Raw genomic sequence first — 23,961 nt, 5'->3', positions numbered from 1 at the left:
GGACTGAGCTCAGCCCTTGTGCTTGTCTTGTGTCTCCTCAGAGCTCTCACTTTTGTTTGTTTGTTTGATTGATTGATTGATTTTAACAAGATCTCATGTAACCCAGGCTGGCCTCGAATTCCTCATATCTGGTGTCATGCCCTGCAGAAGGATGTTAGTACGGCCAACAGTCCTATAACAAGAAGTTTAACACACACACACACACACACACACACACACAAGCTTAACACGTTTATTTAATTAAAGTTATATACAAGATTCAAGTCTTCATCAATGAAGACCCTGAACCCCAACGAAAATTCTGAGGACTCTGAGGTTTCCTTTTCTTTCCTCGTCTCTTCTTTTCTTTTCTTTTGCTAAAGACAGAGTCCCACTGTGTAGCCCTGGCTGGCCTAGAACTCACTATGTAGGCCAAGTTGGTTTCAAACCCAGTCATGCCTGCCTCTGCCGCCTAAGCATTAGGGTTAAAGCTATATGCCGCCATACCAGGCCTGAGGAAAGTTCTGGTTTTCTATTTAGGTTCCATGGAGAATGGATGGGTGTTTAGAAACACAGCTAACTGGGCAGAAGGCTTGACCCTGTGACACATACCTGAGGGTGTCACATTCCTTTCTCTGGAGTGTGGTGCAAGAGCCACCTGTGAGGACACTCACGTGATTTACTCTGAAATAAGACAAGCAAGAGAGCTTCCTACACAGAAATACAGGAAAAGGTTGACTCAACACTCCAGACCCCATGGCTTACTTGGCGGTGGGAAGGAGAAGGGCTTTGGTGTGTGTGTGTGGGGGGGGGGTGTCTAGAAGGTTTGCATGACTGACTTTGGGAATCTCAAGCTGGGAAGGGCCAAGAGGGTGGGAGAAGGCTAGAGAGACCGGGCTCTGAGAATGTTTCTGAGAGCCCACAGTTAGGGGAACTCAGCCCAGCAGTTGAGTGTCAGCCTCTAGATGTGTGTGTGTGTGTGTGTGTGTGTGTGTGTAGGGGTTCCCACCCCAAGCAATTCCTCAGTTCTTTCTTGGCTCCAAATAGGAACTCTATACCTTAACCCACTTCCAATACTGTTAAGGGCTAAAGACTCTATCCCAAAATACTGCCCAGTTCATGTATCACCTTCTAGTCCAGGAAATACTTCTGGCCCACAGGCAATAAACCAAGGGATCCCATAGCTCCCGTGTGTTTGACTGTGGGAATGGCTTGCAGAACTCAGGCCAAGAGTTTGCTGAATGAATCATGAGCACTTTATAAAAGATGAACCTCAGAAGCAGGCACAGAGGGCAGGCATAAGGGAAGGGACAGAAGTTCCCATGATCCCTTGCTCCCTTCCCTTGTGTGGGTGTCTTATTATGGCCACACTAGTTCATTTCTGCCTCAGAGTGTTCGCACACCTGTTCCCTCCACTTGGAAGAGTCTCTGTTGGAACTGGAGCAGCTGCCTGTGCCCTGCATTGAATCTTCATTCAGCTGAGCTGGGCATGTAGCTCAGTGGGTAGGACATGCACCCAGCATTCACTCAGCCTGGAGTTTAACCCTCAGTACTCGATAAACAGATAAACGGGGCATGGGCATGTGTGGTGTTGCAGGCCAGTAATCCCAGCACTCAGGAAGTAGAGCCAGGAGGGTAAATTTGAAAAAAAAAATTTATGTATGTATATATATATATGTGTGTGTGTGTGTGTGTGTGTGTGTATATGTGTGTATATATATATATATATATATATATATATATATATATATATATAGATAGAGAGAGAGAGAGAGAGAGAGAGAGAGTGTTAGTTCAAGGCCAGCCTGAGTGCTTCCTTCAGCTTGGATGGCCTTTCCTCAGAGGTGCGTCTGGGCTATGCTATCGGGATCTGCTCCTTCCTGGTACCCAGATCATAACAGCATCTCTGTTAAAGACAAAATAGCAATAGTCCAAGCTCTATGGAACCTGAGAGGCTTTGCTTATGATCCTGGAGCCAGCCCAGAGCACAGACCAAAGGCGACCAGATGCCCACTCTGCAGCACCAGGTTCCTTAAAACCAGAAGAAAGTAAAGCAGGGGATGACAGGAAAGGGAAGTGGGATACAAGAGACAACCTGGCTGGTCACAGCTCTCATCTGTCTTATCAGAAGATGGGTAGAACAGCTGCTGCTTGTGATTGGCTGAGAGTCAGCAGCTTGTTACAAGAGTAGGGTTGGTCACACTTCACTATGGAGAACGGTACCTTGAAGCCAAGTGTGAGATGTTAGACAGACTTGTTCTCATTGAAATTTGAATTTCACACAATTGTTGCATACCAGGATTATGTCATCTTCCTCCTCTTCCCTCTCCCGCTCTCCCCCCTTCTTCTCCTTCTCTTCCTCCTCCTTCTCTACTTTGGCAATTGTTTGAAAACCACTACAGAGGCATAGGCAGAGGCAGAGGCAGAATCAGACCTTCCATCTCACGAGTTTGCTGATCTCTGCTCTGTATTATTTTCCCTGTTGTATTGTTATCTTACCAACATCTGAAACCATCTTTATTTCCTGTCTATCCTGGTTGCCCATAAGCTCACTGAAGGAATGTGTAGTGGAATAACTTAAGTCATAGGTCCACCAGCCCTAGTTAATAAAATATTACTTTCATCTTCATTTCATTTGTGTGTGTGTGTGTGTGTGTGTGTGTGTGTGTGTGTGTGTGTACCATCAGTGTGTGGGTGCCTTGCAGGCCAGAGAAGAGTATCAATTCTGTAACTGGAGTTACAGATGGTTATGAGCCACCCAACATGGGTGCTGAGAGCTGAACTTGGGTCCTCTGCAAAAGCAGGAGACACTTGTAACCACCGAGCTATCTCTCCAGAGCCTTGCTTTAGTGAGACAGGGATAATGTTTAGTTTTGTTGAGAGAAGCTGTTATTTGAATTTTTTTTTAATGATTGGATCCTAGGCAACCCAGGCTGGTCTTGAGCTCACAATTCTCCTGCCTCAGCCTTCTGAGATTACAAGCATGTTCCACCCAGCTGATTCTGCATTTGTAACAAGTTCCCAAATATTCTAACCACTGGTTCTAGGATGACTCTGAATGTTGAGATGCCATGTCCAGATCAGATATTTGCACTCAAGCTTTTCTGATGAAGGAGGCAATGGAAACCGAGGACATGTGTGAATTTGTGAGGGATCAATAATGGGAAGTTCCTCCACTCCTGTCACGTTGCAGGGACAAAAGAGCATCTGAGGAATGAATACTGTCCAATGCTGGGTGGGCTGTCAAGACACACACAGTACTATTGCAATTTATCGTACATTTTATATGTTATCCTAGCTGATGGGGCTTAACAATTGTTAAAAAATATTCCATAATAAGGTATAAAACAATGTATAAAATGTACTTTAAACAATGTATAAAAGCACACTCACTTTTAAATAAACACTTCATGGAGCTTTTGGTTTCTGGCTTAAAAAAAAAAAAAGACACACACAGACAGATATCTGCACATATGTATGCAGACCTACATGCAGACACATGCATGTACACAGATGCAGGTACACAATGCACACCGGTATGGATACACACACAGGTGTATGCACACATCAATGCACACATCCATACACACATTGGCACATGTGCACGAATCTGGGGCCACCTTAAGTACCCTAGTTTTCTGATTCGGGTGGCTCATCTCTTCTTGCCCTGTTCTGACCTGCAGTAGTGTTTAACTCAGAACCTCTGTGTCCTGAGAGTCAGGAATACTTCAACCCAACAAGGCAACAGAACAGCTATAGTGTGTGTCTCCAAACAGAAGCAACCAGGAAGCACATAGTTGGCATAATAAACTCAACCGCTCAAATCCTTTAATGATTAACCTGGTCCTGGAGCTCTGGCTCCTCCACAGGTGACCTTTTGATGAAATCAAGTGTGCTTCCTCTTGACCCATGGCACACACGGCACCCTGACTAACGATGAATACCCCATCCCCGGTCACAGTAATTTCTCTTCTGCTTTTTTTCCCCACAGGAACTTCTGCAGGTGTGACTGAACTCTGAACGTGAGCTACAGCATGGTGAGTGCCTCGCCCCACCTGGTGCCAGTCACAGGCAGGCACAGGATGTGTACTTAGGTGGCTTAAACAAAACTCTGTTTGCTCAGTAGTGGGCAGGAGGACATGATAAGGCAGCCTTTGTGTATTGTATATCTGTCTGTCTGTTTCTATCTCTTTCTCTGTACTCCACTTTCTCTGACAGGATCTCTACAAAGCCCTGTCTGTCCTGGAACTCACTATGTAGATAAACTATGCTCATTTCAAACTCACAGAGCTCTGCCTGCATCTGCCTCCCAAGTTCTAGGATTAAAGGCTTGCACCACCTAACCTGGCTTTTCCTTTTTTTTTTTTTTTAAGTAATGGTTTTCTCTCTGCAAAGCATAACTTTCCATTGTAGAACATTTAGGCAAACTCCTTGGGACAGCCCTCACATCTTCTGCTCACTGATGGATGTTTTCTTTTTATTTTGTGGCAGGGAACACATGCCATTTGTGTGGAGGTTAGATGACAATGTTGTGGAATTAGTTCTCTTTTGTCTTCACATGAGTCCCAGAGATCAAACCCTGGTCATCATGCTTAGATGGCAAGAACCCTAGAACTCACTGAGCCATCTTGAGCCATCCCTAAGGAGGTCCCCACTTGCCATCTGCCTCATTTACAGCTGTGGTTGGGTTTTCTTGAACTTTGTGGTCTTAGTGATCTCTTTGACTCAGCTTGGATCCCTTTGAGAGTTCTGGGAAGTTCAGCCCTAAGGTAGATGCTCCTCTGGGCTGCCTTAGACTGGTCCATCTGCTCTCCGGGCTCAGAGGTTCTGAGTCCGAATGTGGACCCTGACCTCTGCCTCTGAGCACTGCTCGTCAGGACATCTGTGTGGCTGCACCTGCCTGCTCTTCACTGTCCAGCACTACTTGTCGCCTTATACGCTGACCCTTCTCATCTCCCCATCTTCCCTGTTACTGTAACGGCAATAATGTTTCCTCAGTTGTAGCCTGGCCTACTCCTTCTGTTCACTGGTTCCTTTCGGTGTGATTGTCTTAGTTAGGGTTGCTATTGCTGTGATACCACACCGTGACTAAAGCAACTTGGGGAGGAAAGGGTTTATTTCACACACTGTTCTGTAGAACCGGTCATCATCAAAAGCAATGAGTGCAGGAACTCACACAGGGCAGGAACCTGGAGGCAGGAGCTGATGCAGAGGCCATGGAGGAGTGCTGCTTACTGGCTTGCTCCTCATGGTTTGCAAAGCTTGCTATTTTATAGAACCCAGAACCACAGCCCAGGGATGGCATCATTCACAATGGGCTGGGCCCTCCTCCATCAAGAATTAATTAAGAACATGCCTTGAAGCCTGATCTTATGGAGGCATTTCTTCAATTGAGGCTCCCTCCTCTCTGATGACTCTAGCTTGTATCAGGTTGATATAAAAATAGCCAGCACAGTGATGTTTGCTTTGCTGCCACAAGTTTTCCTGGTATGAATGGGCACTTCCCCTCCCCATCATCCTTGAAAAGATAATTGTGCATTGTGCCCTAGAATTTAATCAATACAGACACTCATAAGACTCACAAGGGGAGGGCTGGAGAGATGGCTCAGTGGTTAAGAGCACGGACTGCTCTTCCAAAGGTTCTGAGCTCAAATCCCTGCAACCACATGGTGGCTCACAACCATCCATAATGAGATCTGACACTCTCTTCTGGTACATCTGAAGACAGCTACAGTGTACTTAGATATAATAATAAATAAATCTTTTTTTTTTAAAAAAAGTACTTCATCTAAAAAAAAAAAAAAGAAAAAAAAAAAAAGACTCACAAGGGGAAAAGAAACTCCAACTTTTCCCCCAGAACAAGAAAAAGTTGTGTAGGATGTTGCTAGGTAAATGGACCCACCCTTGCAAACACCTCTATCGATTCTTCGTCAGACATTAATCTTCATCTTACAACAGTGGCATCAGCAATGCACTTTAAACTTGAACTCGGTGTCTGAGAACCATCCAGAAACTTTCAATGCTGGAATTCCAAAGAACCTCAAGAAATGTTGGCTCAGAAGCTGAGGTGCAGCTCAGTGATAGAGTGCTTGCCATATGTGAAGCCCTGTCTGCCTTCATTGCCACTTGGCCTGTGATCTCTGTCTTCCTATGAGGACACCAGCCCCATTGCGTCCAGGCCAACCCTGCACTAGCACCTCTTCCTAATGTCCTGTTCACATCCTTACATCAGATAGAATCCTGAGCACCTTCAGCGCCGTCCCATGCTGTTCTTGCCAGCTTATACAAATACAGTATCTGATTTCAGTACCAACATCATTCCATTGGCTTCTATCAATAAGTAGTATAAAAGAGAGATAAAAGAATCTCACTAAGTCAGGCATGGTGGCGCACGCCTTTAATCCCAGCACTCGGGAGGCAGAGGCAGGTGGATTTCTGAGTTCGAGGCCAGTCTGGTCTACAAAGTGAGTTCCAGGACAGCCAGGGCTACACAGAGAAACCCTGTCTCGAAAGAAACCAAAAAAAAAAAAAAAAAGAATCTCATTATTATATTTAATCTGGCCTCAGTTGTGTTTAGATGATGATTATGGTGGTGGTGGTGGTGGTGGTGGTAACCACAGTGATGATGGTGGTGATGATGATGGTAACCATAGTGATGATGGTGGTGGTGTTGGCATCTTGTCTAAGTTTTTATTTTAACCTTTTCCTGGGTTCCATGCTGAGTGCTTTCCCATCTTTATCCTGTTTCATTATTGCAGCAACACTGTGAGTTGGTTTAATTATTTTCAGTATATGTAGCCTCCCCCAGCCTTGAGTAGGCCTGGCTCAGACCTTGCTGCCACTGTGAATGAGACCACTTGGGGTGGAGCCTTCCGACCTAGATGGCTTTATTGTTCTGTCAGCGGGGGGGGGGGGGGGGGGGGGCAGCTACAAGTATACATATGAGAAATGTGAAACCTCTTCAGGGCACACAGCTGCCAAGGGTTGGAGACGAGCCTCTAGTCAGGTCTGCCGGGCTTCCGTGCTGTGCTTCTGCGGTATATTAATAACTTATTGGGAATCCATACCATGGTGGAGAATCACGTCAGGGACAGTTCAAGGTACATCTGTGTCAGGACGCAGAGGGGAGAGAGCTGGACTCAGGTGCTCAGCTTTCTTGTTCAGCCCAGGCAGCCGTGGATGGTGCTGCCCACATTTGGAGTGGTCTTCCTCATAGGCATCTCTGGAAATTTCTCTGTGACATGATTCTAGATCCTGTCAGGCTGACGATATGACAATACTAACTATTATACTCTGCTGTAGCAGCTGCTGGCCACTTCTTCCATCCCCCATTGTGGGTTTTCCTGCATCTCCAGGGTGACTCCTCTCAATCATACTTGAAGGCCTGTCAGTATCTGCTGGATGCATCCAGTCTGAGAGAGCCAGGCCAGTCCCAATCCTGCTGCCTAAAAAAACCAAAATGGCCTAGTGAGATGGCTCAGCGGTTAAGAACTCTTATTGCTCTTGGAGGGTCCAGAGTTCAGTTCCTAGCACCCACCACTGGTGGTTCACAACCATTTCCTGCTCCAGCTCCAGAGGACTGGATACTGTCTTCAGGACTTCCTGGGCACCTCCACACCACACAATCACACAAATAAAGTTCTTAATTAAAAGACAGAATGAAATCATGAATGAAGAAACCCCTGATGTTAGCTTCTGGTCTCCACACGCGCACACGCACGGGCACAGGCATGCACACATATGTTTAAACGTAGCTATCCTTCCCAGGAAGAGTAGCGGTTGTCTGCTCAGCCTCCACCGGCCCTGCTGCCTCCTCCCTCCCTGGTTTGTGTATCTGTAGCTGCCCCTTCCTTTGAAGTCTTAGATCTTAAAGAGGAGCGATATGATATTCCCCTCCCTGAAACTCGGTGTGCTAACAGGAACACAGAAGTAGGTGAGAAGCTGAGAGAGGGATCTCTCCTCAGGGACCCCCGAGCCTGCTTGTGTCTAACTAACTTCACAGGCTTTGACTAATGGCCAACTCATACTCAATTTTTTGTCTTCTTTATCTCCACTTCCACCCACCTGTGTTATCTTGAAGCAGATTCCAGATATCCTATCTTCTACCGGTGAATCAGAGTATAAAGGTAAATAAAATGTAAACTGTAGCCTCAGCACCACTATCAGATCAGAGAATCTTAGGACTGACTTCCTGTGTCATAAAACGTCTCTGTCCAGCTGTCCTGTCGTGTCCTTACTCAGATCCCCATCCAAATAAGGTTTGCCTCTATGAAAGATTTGTTGTGTTTGTTTGGTGTGGGGTTAGGGTGTTTGAAACAGGGTCTCTCTAGCCTAGGCTGGCCTTGAACCAGGTATGTGGCTGAGGCTAGCTATGCACTCTTGAGTCCTTCCTTCCACTTCCCAAGTGCTGGGATGACAGGCTTGCAGCACTGTGCACACCAGCTGTCTGCTGACATGACTTTTTAACATCTTGAACTTTGACTTCCTTCTACCTCTCTCTTCCAATCTCCCTTGAAGCTTATCGATTGAAGAAGCTGTGCTATTGGTTTGGCATTTCCTTGTGCGTTATATTTATAACAAACTGGTTTTGGGCTCTACAGACATGAACTTGACTGAATTCTTCTTCTTCCTTTTTGGGAGACTGCTTTACAGGAGGTGCTGTGATTTCTTTTAGACCCGATTCTTCTTGTGAGCTTCTGGCCCATTCAAAGCTAATGGCAGCCCTGGGGTCTTTGGAATAGCCATTGCTTTGTCTATAGCGCCCCCACCCCCATCCCTTCATTGCTGTATGGACAAACGCTTCAGGTGAACCATCTCTCGTCCTAAGTGGCAGTACTTCCTGCAGCCCACTGGGACTCTACTTACTTGGTGGCATCTCCCACTCCAGGCTGCTGATGGGACATGTGTTTCTTGGTGTGCTCATTGTCTGCCTTCCTCAGAGAAGGTGGTGGCTCCACCTGGGTGAGACCCCTGGGGCAGAGCCTGGGCTTCTGAATGAGCGGTCACCTGTCAGTCATGTCATTTTCTGTGCCTTCAGGAAGCCAAAGGAGGAACCGTGAAAGCTGCTTCAGGATTCAACGCAACTGAAGATGCCCAGACCCTGAGGAAGGCCATGAAAGGCCTCGGTATGTACCTTTCTGAGTGTCCTGAGTGTGATGTGTCACAGTCATGAGGAGGGCACTGTGGGCACTGGGATTCACGAATAGGTCACCTTTTAGATAAACATAATGGGACATGGCTGAGGATGTAGCTCAGATGGTAGAGTACTTGCCCACCGTGCACAAGGCCCTGGGTTCACTGCCCTGTGCTACAAAACAACAGCAAACAAACAAAATGATGGTAACAGATTGTCTGCTCGAGGACAATTTGGATGGGAGAATGTGTTAGCAGTGAGTTTTCTGCTACTATAACAAAATGCCCAGCATAACCATCTTAAAAAGGGGAAAGGGTCATTTTGGATCATGCTTTGGAGATATCAAGTCCACGATTGGCTGCTTCATTGCTTTGGGGCCTGTGGTTAGACAGTACATCAACAAGAAAGTTAATTCATGTTATAGCTAGAGAATGGGGGAGGGGAGAAGGGAAGAGGGGGGGAGGAGTAACATCTCCAAAGACCCAACTGCATCCCATTATGTCCTACCTCTTCAATGTTCCATCACCTCCCGTTAGCGCCTCTGCTACCATGACTGTGCAACTGAGTCAGTAGACATGCAGATGGGGCTTGTATGTGAGCAGGCAGGGGGATGTCTTCCTGAGGGCAGGTCCAGTTGTACTAGACACACTGTCTGCCACCTTGGACATATTTCAGCAACAAGGCTTTGCCTGCTGGACATGTGGAGAGAGAAGTGTCCACAACTCCTAGTTATCCTTGAGAATCTCTGAGATTTGGTAAAGACACTTAGGAGTGAAACCTTGTTTCTCAGTCTTTCCATCTCAGAGCCTTTTCCTTATACTGCTTATGTCTGCTGCTAACAGCAGTGGCCAGAGCGGCAGATCTTTTCCAGTCTCCACTGTGTTTGTCTGAAGGCAGAGGTTTCACAAGGACCTGTTCTTGAGAAGCAGGGTGTAGGAAGTGAAAGGATCTAGGGAGGTGAGCTGACCTCCCCAGGCTGTCAGAACCAGTCAGTGAGGATTCTAGGAAAGAGCAGATGGGTGACCTCCAGCAATCAGACTCCACCACTGACCGTGACTAAGCACTGTGACCCCTGCCACCCAACTCTGAACGAATGTCATCCTGAACTCACGCACCTTCTCGTTTTCCTTTTTGTTATGGTATGGGCTGCTGAGGTGAGCTATTGGAAGAGACAAGGACTGTAAAACCTAGTCCTGTCTATGAGCAGTCTGTGTGCGCTGATTGGTGCTAGTACAGCTAAGAGTGCCTAGGAAGGCTGGAGAGATGGCATCTTACCTCAGCAGACACCTTCACACACACACACACACACACACACACACACACAAACTTTAAAATAAAATACAATTTAAAAGTAAGAACTCTAGGGGGGCTAGGACTGTGGCTCAGATGGTAGAGTGCCCTAACCAGTATCCTAACCTGTACAAAGCCCTGGGTTTGACCCCCCGTAAAGGTGGAAGATTAGGAGTTCATAGATGAAATCAGGCTCAGATGCATGAGTCTGTGTTTAAAAAAAAAAATCAAAAACTCAAACCCGTGGTTCACTGAAAGGAGGTCTTCTTTCATTTGGGATCATCAGGCAAACCTTGGAAGTGTGGAACTTGAGGTGCCCTTGGGAGGTGGGCTGAGCTTTAATAAATAATGAAGAGAGAATGTGCTCCTAGGAGGGGAGTTGAGCTGAAGCTCCAAGGAGTTGCGGTGGAGTTGGGAAAAGTTGCAAAGCAGGAACAGGCCAGAGGGGAGCTTCTTTTTGGTTTTTGGTTTTTTTTTCGAGACAGGGTTTCTCTGTGTAGCCCTGGCTGTCCTGGAACTCACTCTGTAGACAAGGCTGGCCTCGAACTGAGAAATCTGCCCGCCTCTGCCTCCCAAGTGCTGGGATTAAAGGCGCACATCTTTAAGATGGCAAATTCTAAAGGGAGGTCCCAGGGCGGCTACTGAGAAAGCCACCAATTGAATTACAGCCGCAGAGGGGTGCTCACGAGGCATGGGCCAGGAAACCATGGGTATCAGAATTAGGATGCTAAATGAGGGGCTCCGGGTGACATGAAACAGATAGACTGGTTACCACCTCAGGAGAGCAGTCAACAGTGCAGGTGGGAAAAGCTGAAAAATTGTAGCTGATAAACCAAGCTACAAAATAAGAATTTAGTTAGTAGGTTTTTTACAGATCTATGAGAAAATAAAACCCTAAATTCCTGTGTTAATGTGTGGGTTAAACGCAGGGTGTGGCCATAGGCCTACACTTTGCATGGCTTAGAAGAAAATTTGAATCTGGAGAAAGGTGGGACTTTGTTTTTGTTTTTTTTTTTTAAATAAAACTCAAAGCTAATGTGACGGTTCAAAGCAGGAAGGGCTCTTCCTTCCCATGCAGAGCTCTCTGAGGGTTGGATTTGAGAGTTCTGTAGGTCTGCCTGTCCCTCACCTTTTGCTGGATCGCTAAGCTTGTGAAGAATAGGTGGAGAACACATTTAAAACTTTCTCGCTGTGGCATTTTAGAAAAACAGTTTCTATCCTCCCCTCCCCCATGCATTCCAGCTGCTTCTTCCAACAAATAAACAGAAAGTTCCTCAAACAATAATAACCAGCTATGAGAAAGGCAAACGTTGTTTTGCTTCCAGGTTCTCTCTTCTCATCAAACATTCAGCCTTCCTGAGGTAACTCCTGTGGCCACAGGGGAGACCATTTCCTCACACAGGGGAGACCATTTCCTCACACAGGCAAATCTTGATCCCTGCTGTTTCCATCTTGTCTCCAGGTACTGATGAAGATGCCATTATCGGAATCTTAGCCTACAGAAACACCGCCCAGCGCCAGGAGATCAGGAGTGCCTACAAGAGCACCATTGGCAGGGTAGGGCCCAGTCTCCTGATCTTGCAGGTGACCAGGGACTCCTCAGGCATCTTGGAAGCAGAGTGCCACCCCACCTCACACACCATCCCCCTCCTGAAGCTAGACTCCAAAGTGACCCAATGCCCTAAGACTATCTGTGAAGTTAGTGGTTATCAGAGTATAGGGAGACAGTGGGGGAAGAGAGAAGAAGCAATGGGTATGGGGCAGCAGCTAGATGAGAGGATGAGGCTCTGTAGCATGGTAGGGTGACCGTGGGTGACAGCTAGCTGAGTACTTCAAAATAGAGAGCAGAGAGGATTTAAACCTTCCTCACACAAACAAATGACAACCATCTGAGTCTGACAGCTATGCCAGTCCCTGCACCTGATAACCGCATGTGTTCAAGCACTAAAATATCACGTTGCCCCATTAGTATTACAACAATTGACCATCCATTAAAAATGGTGATAGAAAAAGGCGCTTGCCCCTAAGCTTGATGAGCTGAGTTCAATACTGGAGAACGCCTGGAGGAAGGAGAGAACTAACTTCACAGAACTGTCCACATGTAAGGTCACACACACATACACACACACACACACACACACACACACACAAACACACAGACACATACACACATACACAAACACACACACACATACACACACAAACACACACACATATACACACATACACACATATACACACACACATACACACACACATACACACACATATACACACATACACACACACACATACACACACACACATACACATACACACACACATATACACATATACACACACACATACACACACACATACACACACATATACACACTAAGTAATGTAAAAAGAAAAAAACATTTAAAGGATATTTTTGCAAAAATCAAAACACAGAAATTCCAGACCCTTCACACTCTGCAAGCAGAGCTTTCTGTATAATTTCATGTTTTCACTATGTGCACCACCCAGGAGCTATCTCAGATCTGAGAATGGAAAAAACACACACACATATACACACACACTCACACACTCACGAGTGTGCCAGTTAATTTTAAAATGCCTTGGTTACCTCAAAGGCTGTGTGCATTCCTAAACCTTCCCCTGCTACCCCAGGCACAATCAGGGAAGTGGCCAGCGGCCATTTACTCAAATCTCACATGAGTGGTTGGCTTTATCTCCTGCTGCTACTGAGTCCCATTCTTCTTCCCCCAGTCCAGGCGATTCTGTCACTCCTCTCTACTTCCTACCGGCGCAACTCTCAGTGTCCCGCCCCTCACCCAGCTATCGTCCATTGGTATCTTTATTCGTAGACCAAAAAATAACTGGGGAAAAGGACCTTCAGCATCTGGACATGCAGATTAACAGTGTTAGCACCAATCTCCAATGCATGCATGGCAGCTAAAAAATTATCTCTTCACCCGGCATGCTCTAGATTTTGTCTGAACTCCCCACCCCTCCTTCACCCGAATTATTCAGCCCAGTCTTTCCACACATCACCATTAAAGACCCCCAACCCTTCTGCTTCTTTATTGAGAACCTTGTCTCTGTATATCGGTGCCCAGTGACTTCATGTCTAGTGCAGGTGTCTTGGGAGATGTCACCGCAGGGAATAGTGAAGCTGTTTCTCACAGATGGCTCCAAACTGCTTGTCACGGTGGGGAGGGATGGATGGGCAGGGCAGAGCTGACTCACTGCTCTCCAGAGCGGCTATAGATGAACTCTGGGCACTCCTGTAGGGAATGGGTCAGAGTGTCACCAACTGTCTCCAGAGCGCCATAAACTGTTCCCATCCCCGGGGAAACTGAAAGAGAACAGTAGCAGACATGGACAGTCAAGGGAGGTGTAGGCTATACATGGAAGTGCTTTATATACATTACATTACAACTGTTGTATCACACACTCGAAATTACCTTCAGAATGGAGCTAACCTATGGTAGTCTAAGATGACCAATATTAATAGACTTCTAATTCATTCATCCACTCATTCATTCGTTCAATCCACATTTGTAGATTTAACATAAAGATGTGCATGATAGAAAAATATATACGTAATCCCAGCACTGGGAGGAGACAGGAAACTATCTAGGGCTTGTTGGCCAGCAGTGAGCGCTAGGTTCAGTGGAAGAACCTGTAGACCTTAGTTGTAGAGAGTAATTGAGGAAGACCCCAGACATATACAACTGACCTTTATACACAATCATGCTTATGTGTGCATGCACGTGCATGTACACACACGGGTACAGACGCACAAACATTCGTACACATATGTGTATGTTTATACACAAAATACACAAAATACGGGGCCAGTGAGGTGGTTTACCGTGGGAAAGTGCTTCTTGCCAACAACCCATGAGTTTGGTCCCACATGATAGAAAGAACCTTCTCTCTTAGGTTGTCCTCTCACCTCCACTTGTGTACTGCAGCGCGCCTCCACACATAAATAAATGAATGTAATTATCAATTTAAAAAAGGAAAAAATAGCTATGTATTCAAAAATAAAATTTAATGAGAACAACACACACACACACACACAACCAAACCAAAACTTAGTGAGAGAGCTGGCATTGTTTTGCAAATCTCACTAAAGTTTGGCTTAATGGGAAATGGCCACACTCCCTTGTCTGCTATGCTGTGTGGTTTTGGTTGTAGTCAATAAGTAAAATCTGGTCATAGCTGGAAAAGCGGGAAGTACTGAAAAGGCTTCTGTGTGACTGCAGACATGCAGATGTGTCAGATGACTTAGGAAAATGCCACCTCGTGCTTCCAAGAGAGTGACAGCACAGGACACTCTTGCCCCATACTTGGATATGGCGGGCATGAGTGACAGTAGCTGCTAAAAGTAGACACATTCTTCTCGTTTGTTGCAGGACCTGATTGAGGACTTGAAGTCGGAGCTGAGCAGCAACTTTGAGCAGGTGATCCTGGGGCTGATGACACCCACAGTGCTGTATGACGTACAGGAGCTGCGGAGGGCCATGAAGGTCTGTGGTCCCCTTGAACTTTTGGTGTTTCCTGTGTACGTGGTAACGAGCTATCCTTCAGAAACATGACCGGCAGAGCTGGACCACGTGGCTCAGTGGTTGAGTGCTTGCAGCTCTGTCAGAGGGCTGTAGTTTACTTCCCAACACACAAGTGCTGGACAGCTCCCAACCACCAGTAACTCCAGCTTTAGGGGCTTTGACACCCTCTTCTGGCCTCCTTGGGCACTGCACTCACAGGGGCAGACCCACACACATCATCTGAAATCTTAAAGTTAAGATTGGCCTATGGTCGAACCCTTCTGAGATGGGGGAAGAGAGACAAGGAGAAACAGGTTTTCCCCTCTGGATAACTTGAAATATACATGGCTGTTGTAATTAAGAAATCCTCAAAGTTTGTTGAGCCATTTGTTGCTCCCTGGGGCTGATGGAAGAAACTGGCCCAATGTGCTGATAGGACCCAGGTGTTACGGGCAGGCACATTCTCTGTAGCTGAGCTGCTTGGCAGCAAGTGACTCTGAGAGGCCAGTGTAGCCGCCCTCCTTTGCTTATCAATGCTACTACACCGTGTAGAAGGTGAAACAGGGAGATAACATCTTTACCAGAACATTCTGACCTTCAGAGAAAGAGAGCAGAGGTTGAAGAAAGAGTAGAACCCCAGAGGGCAGAAACGGCACCTGACCTGTTATGACAAACAACAGATGGCAACTGGGCTCTACAAATGTGCATTATTATTAATAACGATATGGTAAACACACTGGGCTTGGGCGGGGCAGGTAAAAGTTAACAGGCCATGTTTCTAGACCCTGTGAGCTGCTATTATAATCTGCAGCTTCCTGCCTGCATTCTTTCTGAGTGTGGGACTCTGTTTTTAATTAGTAAATGCAATTGTATTTTACTTGTTTAGCTGTGCAAACTTGATCCACTGGCTCATGCCATCTCACCCCTGCCCTCACATTTAGGGAGCTGGCACGGACGAGGGCTGTCTGATTGAGATCCTGGCCTCTCGTACCCCTGAGGAGATCCGTCGAATCAACCAGACATACCAGCAGCGTAAGTAGCAGCCCCCCAGGCCCCGGCCCAGGTTGCCCAGGACTTGAAAGGAAGGCTCGTGACTATCACTTCTCAGCTATTAGATTTTCTCCCATTTGTTTTATTTATTTATCGTGAGTGTTCTGCCATATCTGTGGCCTACCCGGGTACTAGGGATGGAGCCCATGGTCTCTCACAAGCCAAGCCAGCTCTCTAGCACAGAGCTATACCCCATCATTGCTGGTCTCTGTGTTTTTAAAGTCAGTATGGATTGCTTCTGAGGCAAAGACTGTCACACAGTAGGGCCTCTTGCTCAGTGTTCAGAGCCTGAGCCTACACCTCGAGGGTCTGGAGTTAGAGCTCTGACCCTAGATTTGGAGTTAGTCCTCTAACCTGGAAGGTTTTGGATTTAGCTTCCAACCCTGACCTTAGCCCCATGAAGGCCTCTCGACCTCCACTGCTAGCTGAATAACAATCCAAGGGAAGCAAGAAGGCAGTCTGATTAACTCTGACCCTGAATAGTTTATTTTTGGCATATTTAAACACACCGCAATTTGGTGAAAATTTTCCTGGTGATAATTACTCAATCCTGTGTGTACAATAAAACTTAAGATGACTACTTCGAAACTCTGTAAAGTGATTGTGACATCTTCCATAAAGATATATTCTATAGATTGATGACATGTGATACCACCCATAAAGATAAATCCTATAGATTGACAAGTTCATGATAAGGGTCTGGGGAGGATCCCTGTGGTCTCAGCCACACAGAGAGCACAAAGGTCACCAGGATATTATCCAGATCTGCTCCCAGCCTTCTGGGAAGATAACAGGTTATATATCCCTTCCTTTGAAGGAGCGTGTGTGTGTGTGTGTGTGTGTGTGTGTGTGTGTGTGTGTGTTTAACACTCCTGGATCTCCTTGTGCTTATGTGAGCACAAGAACCCTCCATGTCTCCCTCACAGGCCCACCCAGGATATGGAGTTAGCCCCCAACCCTGACCTCAGCCCCAGGATTTGGAGTTGACCCCCTAACCCTGACACCTGTTCCATGGTAGCTTCTGGGGCTGTAGAGAGTGTGACTCTTAGGGAGCTCTGTTAGAACTTTTCTGGGGACTTGTGTCCAGTGACACTGGTCACCTTGCCAGCTTCCATTCAGACACATAGCATTTGCATAGCAAAGTCACAGACAGAAGGAGACCAAGGAGGACTCCAGCCCACCTTCATCGTAAGAGACAGCTGTCGATCCTTCCCACTGTGACAAATTAGCACCTGGGTCATTTTTTTTTTAAACCAAAGTTGTTTTGTTGTTTGTTCTGTTGTTGTTCTGTGCTAATGGGCTTTGTTAGAATTGCTGATAGGAGCATAGGCGAAAGATTGCCTACAGGAACATGGGTACTTTACCCATCAATGGTTATACCACTTAACTCCAACCTGGGGCCTGGCAGAGTTGAGATTTTGAAAGCCTCACTTGGTACCACCTTGGTTTGTGCTGCTGGCTGTGCAGGTGGGATGGGACACATAGCAGGCCGGAGGGTGGCAGCATTGGGCAGGTCTCTGTTCTGATGTACCCATTTCCAATTTTTTGGTAGAATATGGAAGGAGCCTTGAAGAGGACATCTGCTCTGACACATCCTTCATGTTCCAGCGAGTACTGGTGTCCCTGTCGGCGGTGCGTGGCTTCCTCAGTCCTGCCTTCTGACAGGGGATGCTGGGTTGATTGAAACACTCACTCTCTGCCCTTCATCCGTTCAGTCTCCTAAACATGGATCTGCCCGGGGCATCGTTCGTGGGCAGAACGAACTCTCTGTCCCTACATCATTATCTCTCCTCCAGAGACCCTGGCTAGCCATGCATGCACAACCATTTCTTCTACTTTAATTCACTGTCCACACGGCCCAAGTTCATGTCAGCTATTGGATTATAAGGATATTGAGAGACTTCCTGTGTTTTAGATGTTTCTGCTGGGCAGGGTTGGAGAGGTTAAGATTGCCTCTTGCTCTTGCAGAGGATCTGAGTTAACTCTGAGCATCCCAAGTGGATGGCTCACAACCACCTCTCACTCCAGGTCCTGGAGATATGATACTCTTTTCTAACCTCTGGAGGCACCTTTGCTCACATGGTGCACGCGCACACACGCGCGCACACACGCACACACACACACACACTTTTTTTCATCCTTTTTTAAAAAAACAGCCTACCAATCTGGAGGGCAGTACCTATCTTTCACTCCTTAGTGTTCCTCCAGGGGCTCCTCCAGGGGTTCCCATGGCCTTCCATGCTGGAACTGATGTATTTGGGGTTGGCATTGCATCAGCTTTCCAAGTTCCACCTCAGGTCTAGCGTTCTCTCGACCATGAAGACTGGTCAGTCAAGAAGGCTGAGTCAGCTGAGTTAGTGCAATGGTGGGAGCACGGGGTAGGGGTGGGATAGAAAGATGTATTGCCCTTCTACTAGGAAGACACCTTTGCAACATCAGGAGTCACAGTGGGGCCCACACTCTGCTGGGACCAACTCCAGAGCATAGATCCAAGCCCTGTGACAGAAGACAACAGTCCTAACTCCTTAACCTGAAGACCCAGCTTTTACTGCCTTCTTGTCTTAGTGCCTTGGGTTTCCAGGTCTTCTGTCTTAAGAGTCCCTACCGTCTCCATGGGTACTTGCTGCCATGGTTACTTGTGTACCTCTCTTCCATCTTCCCACAGGCTGGCAGGGATGAAGGAAATTACCTTGATGATGCTCTTATGAAGCAGGACGCCCAGGTTTGTGGACCGCAACTTCCTTCTTGCAGTTTCTTCTCTAAGACAGGCCTCACTTGGTTGGTGGACAACCGCTTCTACTTCAGGGTGTGTTAGTCCAACTGAGGTGTGTTATGAGAAAGACTCTCATAGACAGTCTTTATGATTAACAGGTCTTTCAACACTCCTGGATTCCAGATCTCTTCCTCACACTGAGGACACAACAAGGATCCTAGGGAAGCACCAAGCCTCCCCCTCCTCTCTCTCTCTCTCTCTCTCTCTCTCTCTCTCTCTCTCTCTCTGTGTGTGTGTGTGTGTGTGTGTGTGTGTGGCCAAGGAACGGAACCCAGGACGTGCCCCACGCTATGCAAGTGCTCAGCGCTGAATGTCACAGAGGGAAGGAGCTGCCTCTGCTCTTCATACTTCCCTAAAGAGAACATGAGGTGGGACCTGTGAACACCATGTGACTTTCAAAAGAGAGCTGCTGCCCTGGCACTCAGCACACTGACGGCTGTCCTGACATTTGTCCCTGTGGCCAAGTAGCATACAAACCCTGGGCCTTTTGTAAAGCCCAGCATGCCCACCTAGTCTTTCTTAGGCATACCATTGAATCATTGAATCCTTTTTTTTTTTTAAGATTTACTTATTTTGTGTATCTGAGTACACTGTAGCTGTCTTCAGACACACCAGAAAAGGGCATCAGATTCCATTACAGATGGTTGTGAGCCACCATGTGGTTTCTGGGAATTGAACTCAGGACCTCTGGAAGAAGAGTCAGTGCTCTTAACCACTGAGCCATCTCTCCAGGCCACCATTGAATCCTGATACCAACCTTAGGACTTTAACCCCCATTTTACAGGTAAGGAAACTGAGGCTCAGAAGATGCCCCTTGCCTGAGTTCGGGCCAAATCATGGAGTGTCATAGTTATGTTTCTGGGTTTCTAGTGCTGCAACAAAACACCATGACCAAAAGTCAAGTTGTGGAGCAAAAGGTTTATTTAACTTACATTTTCATATCACTGTTTATTATCAAACGAAGTCAGGACAGGAACTCGAGCAGGGCAGGAACCTGGAGGCAGGAGCTGATAAAGAGGCCATGGAGGGGTGCTGCTTACTGACTTACTTCCCATAGCTTTCTCAACCTGCTTTCTTATAACATCCAGGACCATCGAAGGCCAGGGGTGGCACTGCCCACAATGGGGGAGGGGCTTTCTCATGTCAATCATGAATCAAGAAAATTCCTTACACACTTACCTATGGGTAATCCAAGAGAAGCATTATATCAACTGAGGCTAGCTTGCATCTCATTGACCAAAGACCAACCAGGACGTGGGAGAACTGGGATTTGTGCTTAGTTCCTCCATTGTTAACCAACACCCAGCTGTAGCAACGGGTGTCTCCACTCCACATGCAGGGTATGAACCACACCGGAGCATGCAGGAAAGAGCCTGTTGCTTGCATTAGAAAGAAGGGAGTGTGTGTAGAGTGTGCAATGCCTTGGGCTTCATGGAGTCTTTGGGGCTGTGTGACTGCTTATGCTCGGGTGCCAGAAATCAGCATCGTGTCTGCCTTCCTTTATTAACACACCTGAGTATTTATCAGGATCTTCTGCAAAACAGAATTAACACACACTTGCGCGCACGCGCGCACACACACACACACACACACACACACATGTGCACACACATACATCAGAGAGAAACGGAGAGATGGAGACAGAAACAGGGCTTGGAATAGGGTTATTTCAACCTGGTGTAAGCTGAAAACGCATACCAGTGGGAAGCTTAGCATTGAAGTCCACTGTAATGTGTTGGTTGTCCGCCCTTGGGATTGTGTAGCTACCTGGAAATATGGCTCACTATGTCGCTTTCATGCCATGGTGGGGTTAAAGTAAATGGAAGTCTCTCTGTCTCTGTCTCTGTCTCTCTCTCTCTCTCTCTCTCTCTCTCTCTCTCTCTGTGTGTGTGTGTGTGTGTGTGTGTGTGTGTGTGTGTATTTGCCTTTCCAAGTAACAAAATAAAACAAAGCAAGCTTGACTCTTAGACATTTTAGAACTCTTTGCCAGGTGCTGGCACACATCCTTTTGTGTGTTTTGTTTGTCATCAGGAACTGTATGAGGCTGGAGAGAAGAGATGGGGGACAGACGAGGTGAAATTCCTAAGCATTCTCTGTTCCCGGAACCGGAACCATCTGCTCCACGGTGGGTAGCCACCTCACCGCCTTGCTCTGCTCCACGGTGGGTAGCCACCTCACCGCCTTGCTCTGCTCCACGGTGGGTAGCCACCTCACCGCCTTGCTCTGCTCCACGGTGGGTAGCCACCTCACCGCCTTGCTCTGCTCCACGGTGGGTAGCCACCTCACCGCCTTGCTCTGCTCCACGGTGGGTAGCCACCTCACCGCCTTGCTCTGCTCCACGGTGGGTAGCCACCTCACCGCCTTGCTCTGCTCCACGGTGGGTAGCCACCTCACCGCCTTGCTCTGCTCTGCTAGGATGGTGGGAGGTACGCTAGAACGTAGAATCGTGAATGTTTTCAAGGTTAATTTATTTTACATGTATGGATGTTTCGATGGAATGTATGGCTGTGAACCACGAGTGTGTATCTGGTGTCCTTGGAGATCAGAAGAGGATACAAGATCCCCTGGAACTGGAGTTACAGACAATCATGAGCTACCAAGTGGGTGCTGGGAAGGAACCTAAACTTGGGTCATCTGTAGGAGCAGCAAATGCTCTTAGCCACTGAGTCATCTCTCCAACCCTGATAGCCTTTTCAAAAAGAATATCTTTTATTTATTGTTTGATCATCCCAAACATGTGTATAATGTATCTTGATGTGTATCAATTGATGACCTTTCCCCTCCCACCCACGATAGAGAAAAGAATTTGAACTGTTGGATATTACCCTGCAAATGTAGGAGGTAATTATATGAATGAAGGCCAATTTTGAAAGATGAATTTGAGTAACTGACAGGTATGCAATGTGTTCCTAATAGTTTAGCATTCCTTATTCTAGGAAACCAACCTTCATAGCCAGTTCTTGTTCTAGCATAGCCCCAAGACAGCCTTCCCCACTACCTACATAAGAAATTAACCTTCACTACCTGAGGCACCAGCTAAACAAATGTTGGTTGGTAGTTATTCCTATTTCACGCAACTGATAGACTTGCTCAGGGGTTCCATTGAGTAAGATGAGTCGCGGGTAATTTCACTCTTTATTTCCTTTGTGTCATCTTCCTAATTTGCTTCTGGTAATTTCTAAACTTTGCAATGTGCTTTTTAACATCTGGGGGGGGGGGGACACTAAACTATTATAGAATAATTGTTGTCAGGCTAAGTCTTCTTATGAACAGCAGTAAGGATTCAGTGGGGCAGTTTGTCTTGGAGATGGGTTTTTTTTAGACCTTCATGGGGACCATCATTTTATAAACCATACCCCTGTCATAGACAGAGTTACAAAGCTTGTGGGAAATTGAAGGAGAATGGGTTTACTAAATTGAAAACACAATGTAACTGCAAAGTTTGACACATTTACAAGTTGTAATTATTCTAGATATTCCTCAGTGGCAAAAGGAAAATAATAATAAGCAATCATTTCTGTTCATAAATCATAGGCAACCATGAGACTTGGTGCTTTGTGCTTTCCTTTATTTTATTGGTTCCCCTTGCTGGCTACAATGTGAGCTCCCCCTTGTGGCAGTTCTTCAGAACTGCAGGTCCTAGGAAGAATTTACTAAGAATTTTTCATTCCAAGCATGTCTGTAGTTGGGAAGTTAAAAATTACCTGTTAATAAATTACCAAGATACATTTTTTTTGTTTTTTGAAACAGGGTTTCTCTGTATATCCATGGCATTCCTGGAACTTGCTCTGTTGAACAGGCTAGCCTTGAACTCACAGAAATCCTTCTGCCTCTGCCTCCAGAGTGCTGGGATTAAAGGCGTGTGCCACCACTGCCTGGCAGGAGACAATGTTTTTTTTGTTTTTTTTAAAGATTTATTTATTTATTATATGTAAGTACATTGTAGCTGTCTTCATACACTCCAGAAGAGGGAGTCAGATCTCGTTACGGATGGTTGTGAGCCACCATGTGGTTGCTGGGATTTGAACTCTGGACCTTCAGAGAGCAGTCGGGTGCTCTTACCCACTGAGCCATCTCACCAGCCCAGGAAACAATGTTTTAAGCATTATTTAGGTAGTGAAACTAAGCATCTTGTTGCCAACAGTAGTGTCCAAAACTAAGGGTTTGTGGGTAATTTTCTGTCTCATTTTGTTCATGTGTACAGTGGGGGTTGAATTAGCTTCTTTGACTCTGGGCAAATATAACTGACAAAAAGGAATGAGAAAATACTGATGGCTCCCAAGACTGGAGGGAGATTTGAAGCCTTTCATGAGGACAGAAACCAAGGTGCATCTAGGCAGGAAAGGAGGGAATAGGATGGCCCCTGGGGCTTGTGGCTGACTAATAAGTGACTCTAGCTATAGCGAGGACCGTCTTCAGTAATAATACTAATACTAATAATACTAATACTACTACTAATAATAATAATGTGGAGAGTTGGGAGATGGCTCACCAGGGAAGAGTGCTTGCTGGGCAAGCATGAGGGCCTGAGTTCAAATCCCATGCTCTCACATTAGAAAAGTCAAGTATTGTTGCATGTGCCCGTAAGCCCAGCATTGGAAGCTAGAGACTGGTAGAGCCCAGGGGTTTGTCGGTCAGCCAGCCAAGCTGAAATGGTGAGCTTCCCATTCAGTGAGTGACGCTGCCTCAAAGCAGTAAGACAATGGGGGCTAGAGGAAGACACCCATTGCCCTTCTGTGCTCTGTGTGTGCATGAGTACATGCATAACAAGCCCTGTAAGCACATTTGAAATGAATTAGTTAATTAAAATATGTTAAAAATAAGACACCTGATACCAGCTTCTGGCTCCCACATGCATGCATGCACACACATTCCCATACACTAGTACATACATATATCACACCGCACACAACCTGTTTTGAACTTTAGTCTCACGGTGTAGCCCTGGCTAGCCTGGAACTTGCCTATGTGGTACAGGTTAGCCTCAAATTCACAGGGATTCTTCGGCCTCTGCCTTCCGAGTGGTGGGATCACAGGTGTGCACCACTATGCCTGACCACACAAAATTAGAAAGAAAAAGCAAGAAAGCCATCTCCTTGGTGGACAAGCCGCTCTAAGGACCCCACCAAGCTGAGGTTGTGATGTAAGTTGCTGGACATCAGTGTTCCTTGACTGACCACCTGTGAGACCCACGC

The 23,961-nt window shown here is 46.5% G+C and overlaps 1 protein-coding gene across 6 annotated transcripts in view; it reads left to right on the top strand.

Moving 5' to 3' along the window:
* The window catches only part of Anxa4 (annexin A4), a 56,795-nt gene that overhangs the window by 23,857 nt on the left and 8,977 nt on the right, over positions 1 to 23,961 (top strand). For 5 of the 6 annotated variants that reach the window (XM_030255115.1, NM_013471.2, XM_006505397.2 and 2 more), the window contains 8 exons: positions 3,971 to 4,016; positions 9,017 to 9,104; positions 11,865 to 11,959; positions 14,812 to 14,925; positions 15,885 to 15,975; positions 17,546 to 17,625; positions 18,659 to 18,715; positions 20,798 to 20,891. In XM_030255115.1, the coding sequence (XP_030110975.1) occupies positions 4,014 to 4,016; positions 9,017 to 9,104; positions 11,865 to 11,959; positions 14,812 to 14,925; positions 15,885 to 15,975; positions 17,546 to 17,625; positions 18,659 to 18,715; positions 20,798 to 20,891 (622 nt within the window). In that variant the 5' untranslated portion in view covers positions 3,971 to 4,013. Of the gene's footprint in view, positions 1 to 3,970; positions 4,017 to 9,016; positions 9,105 to 11,864; positions 11,960 to 14,811; positions 14,926 to 15,884; positions 15,976 to 17,545; positions 17,626 to 18,658; positions 18,716 to 18,864; positions 19,307 to 20,797; positions 20,892 to 23,961 lie in introns of those variants that run through there. The other variant, XM_011241158.3, reaches the window with a different exon arrangement.

The sequence above is a fragment of the Mus musculus genome, chromosome 6 (assembly GCF_000001635.26).
Source record: "Mus musculus strain C57BL/6J chromosome 6, GRCm38.p6 C57BL/6J".
NCBI lineage: Eukaryota > Metazoa > Chordata > Mammalia > Rodentia > Muridae > Mus > Mus musculus.
The sequence above is the reverse complement of the archived record's forward strand: the minus strand, read 5'-3'. Positions and strand labels throughout refer to the sequence as shown.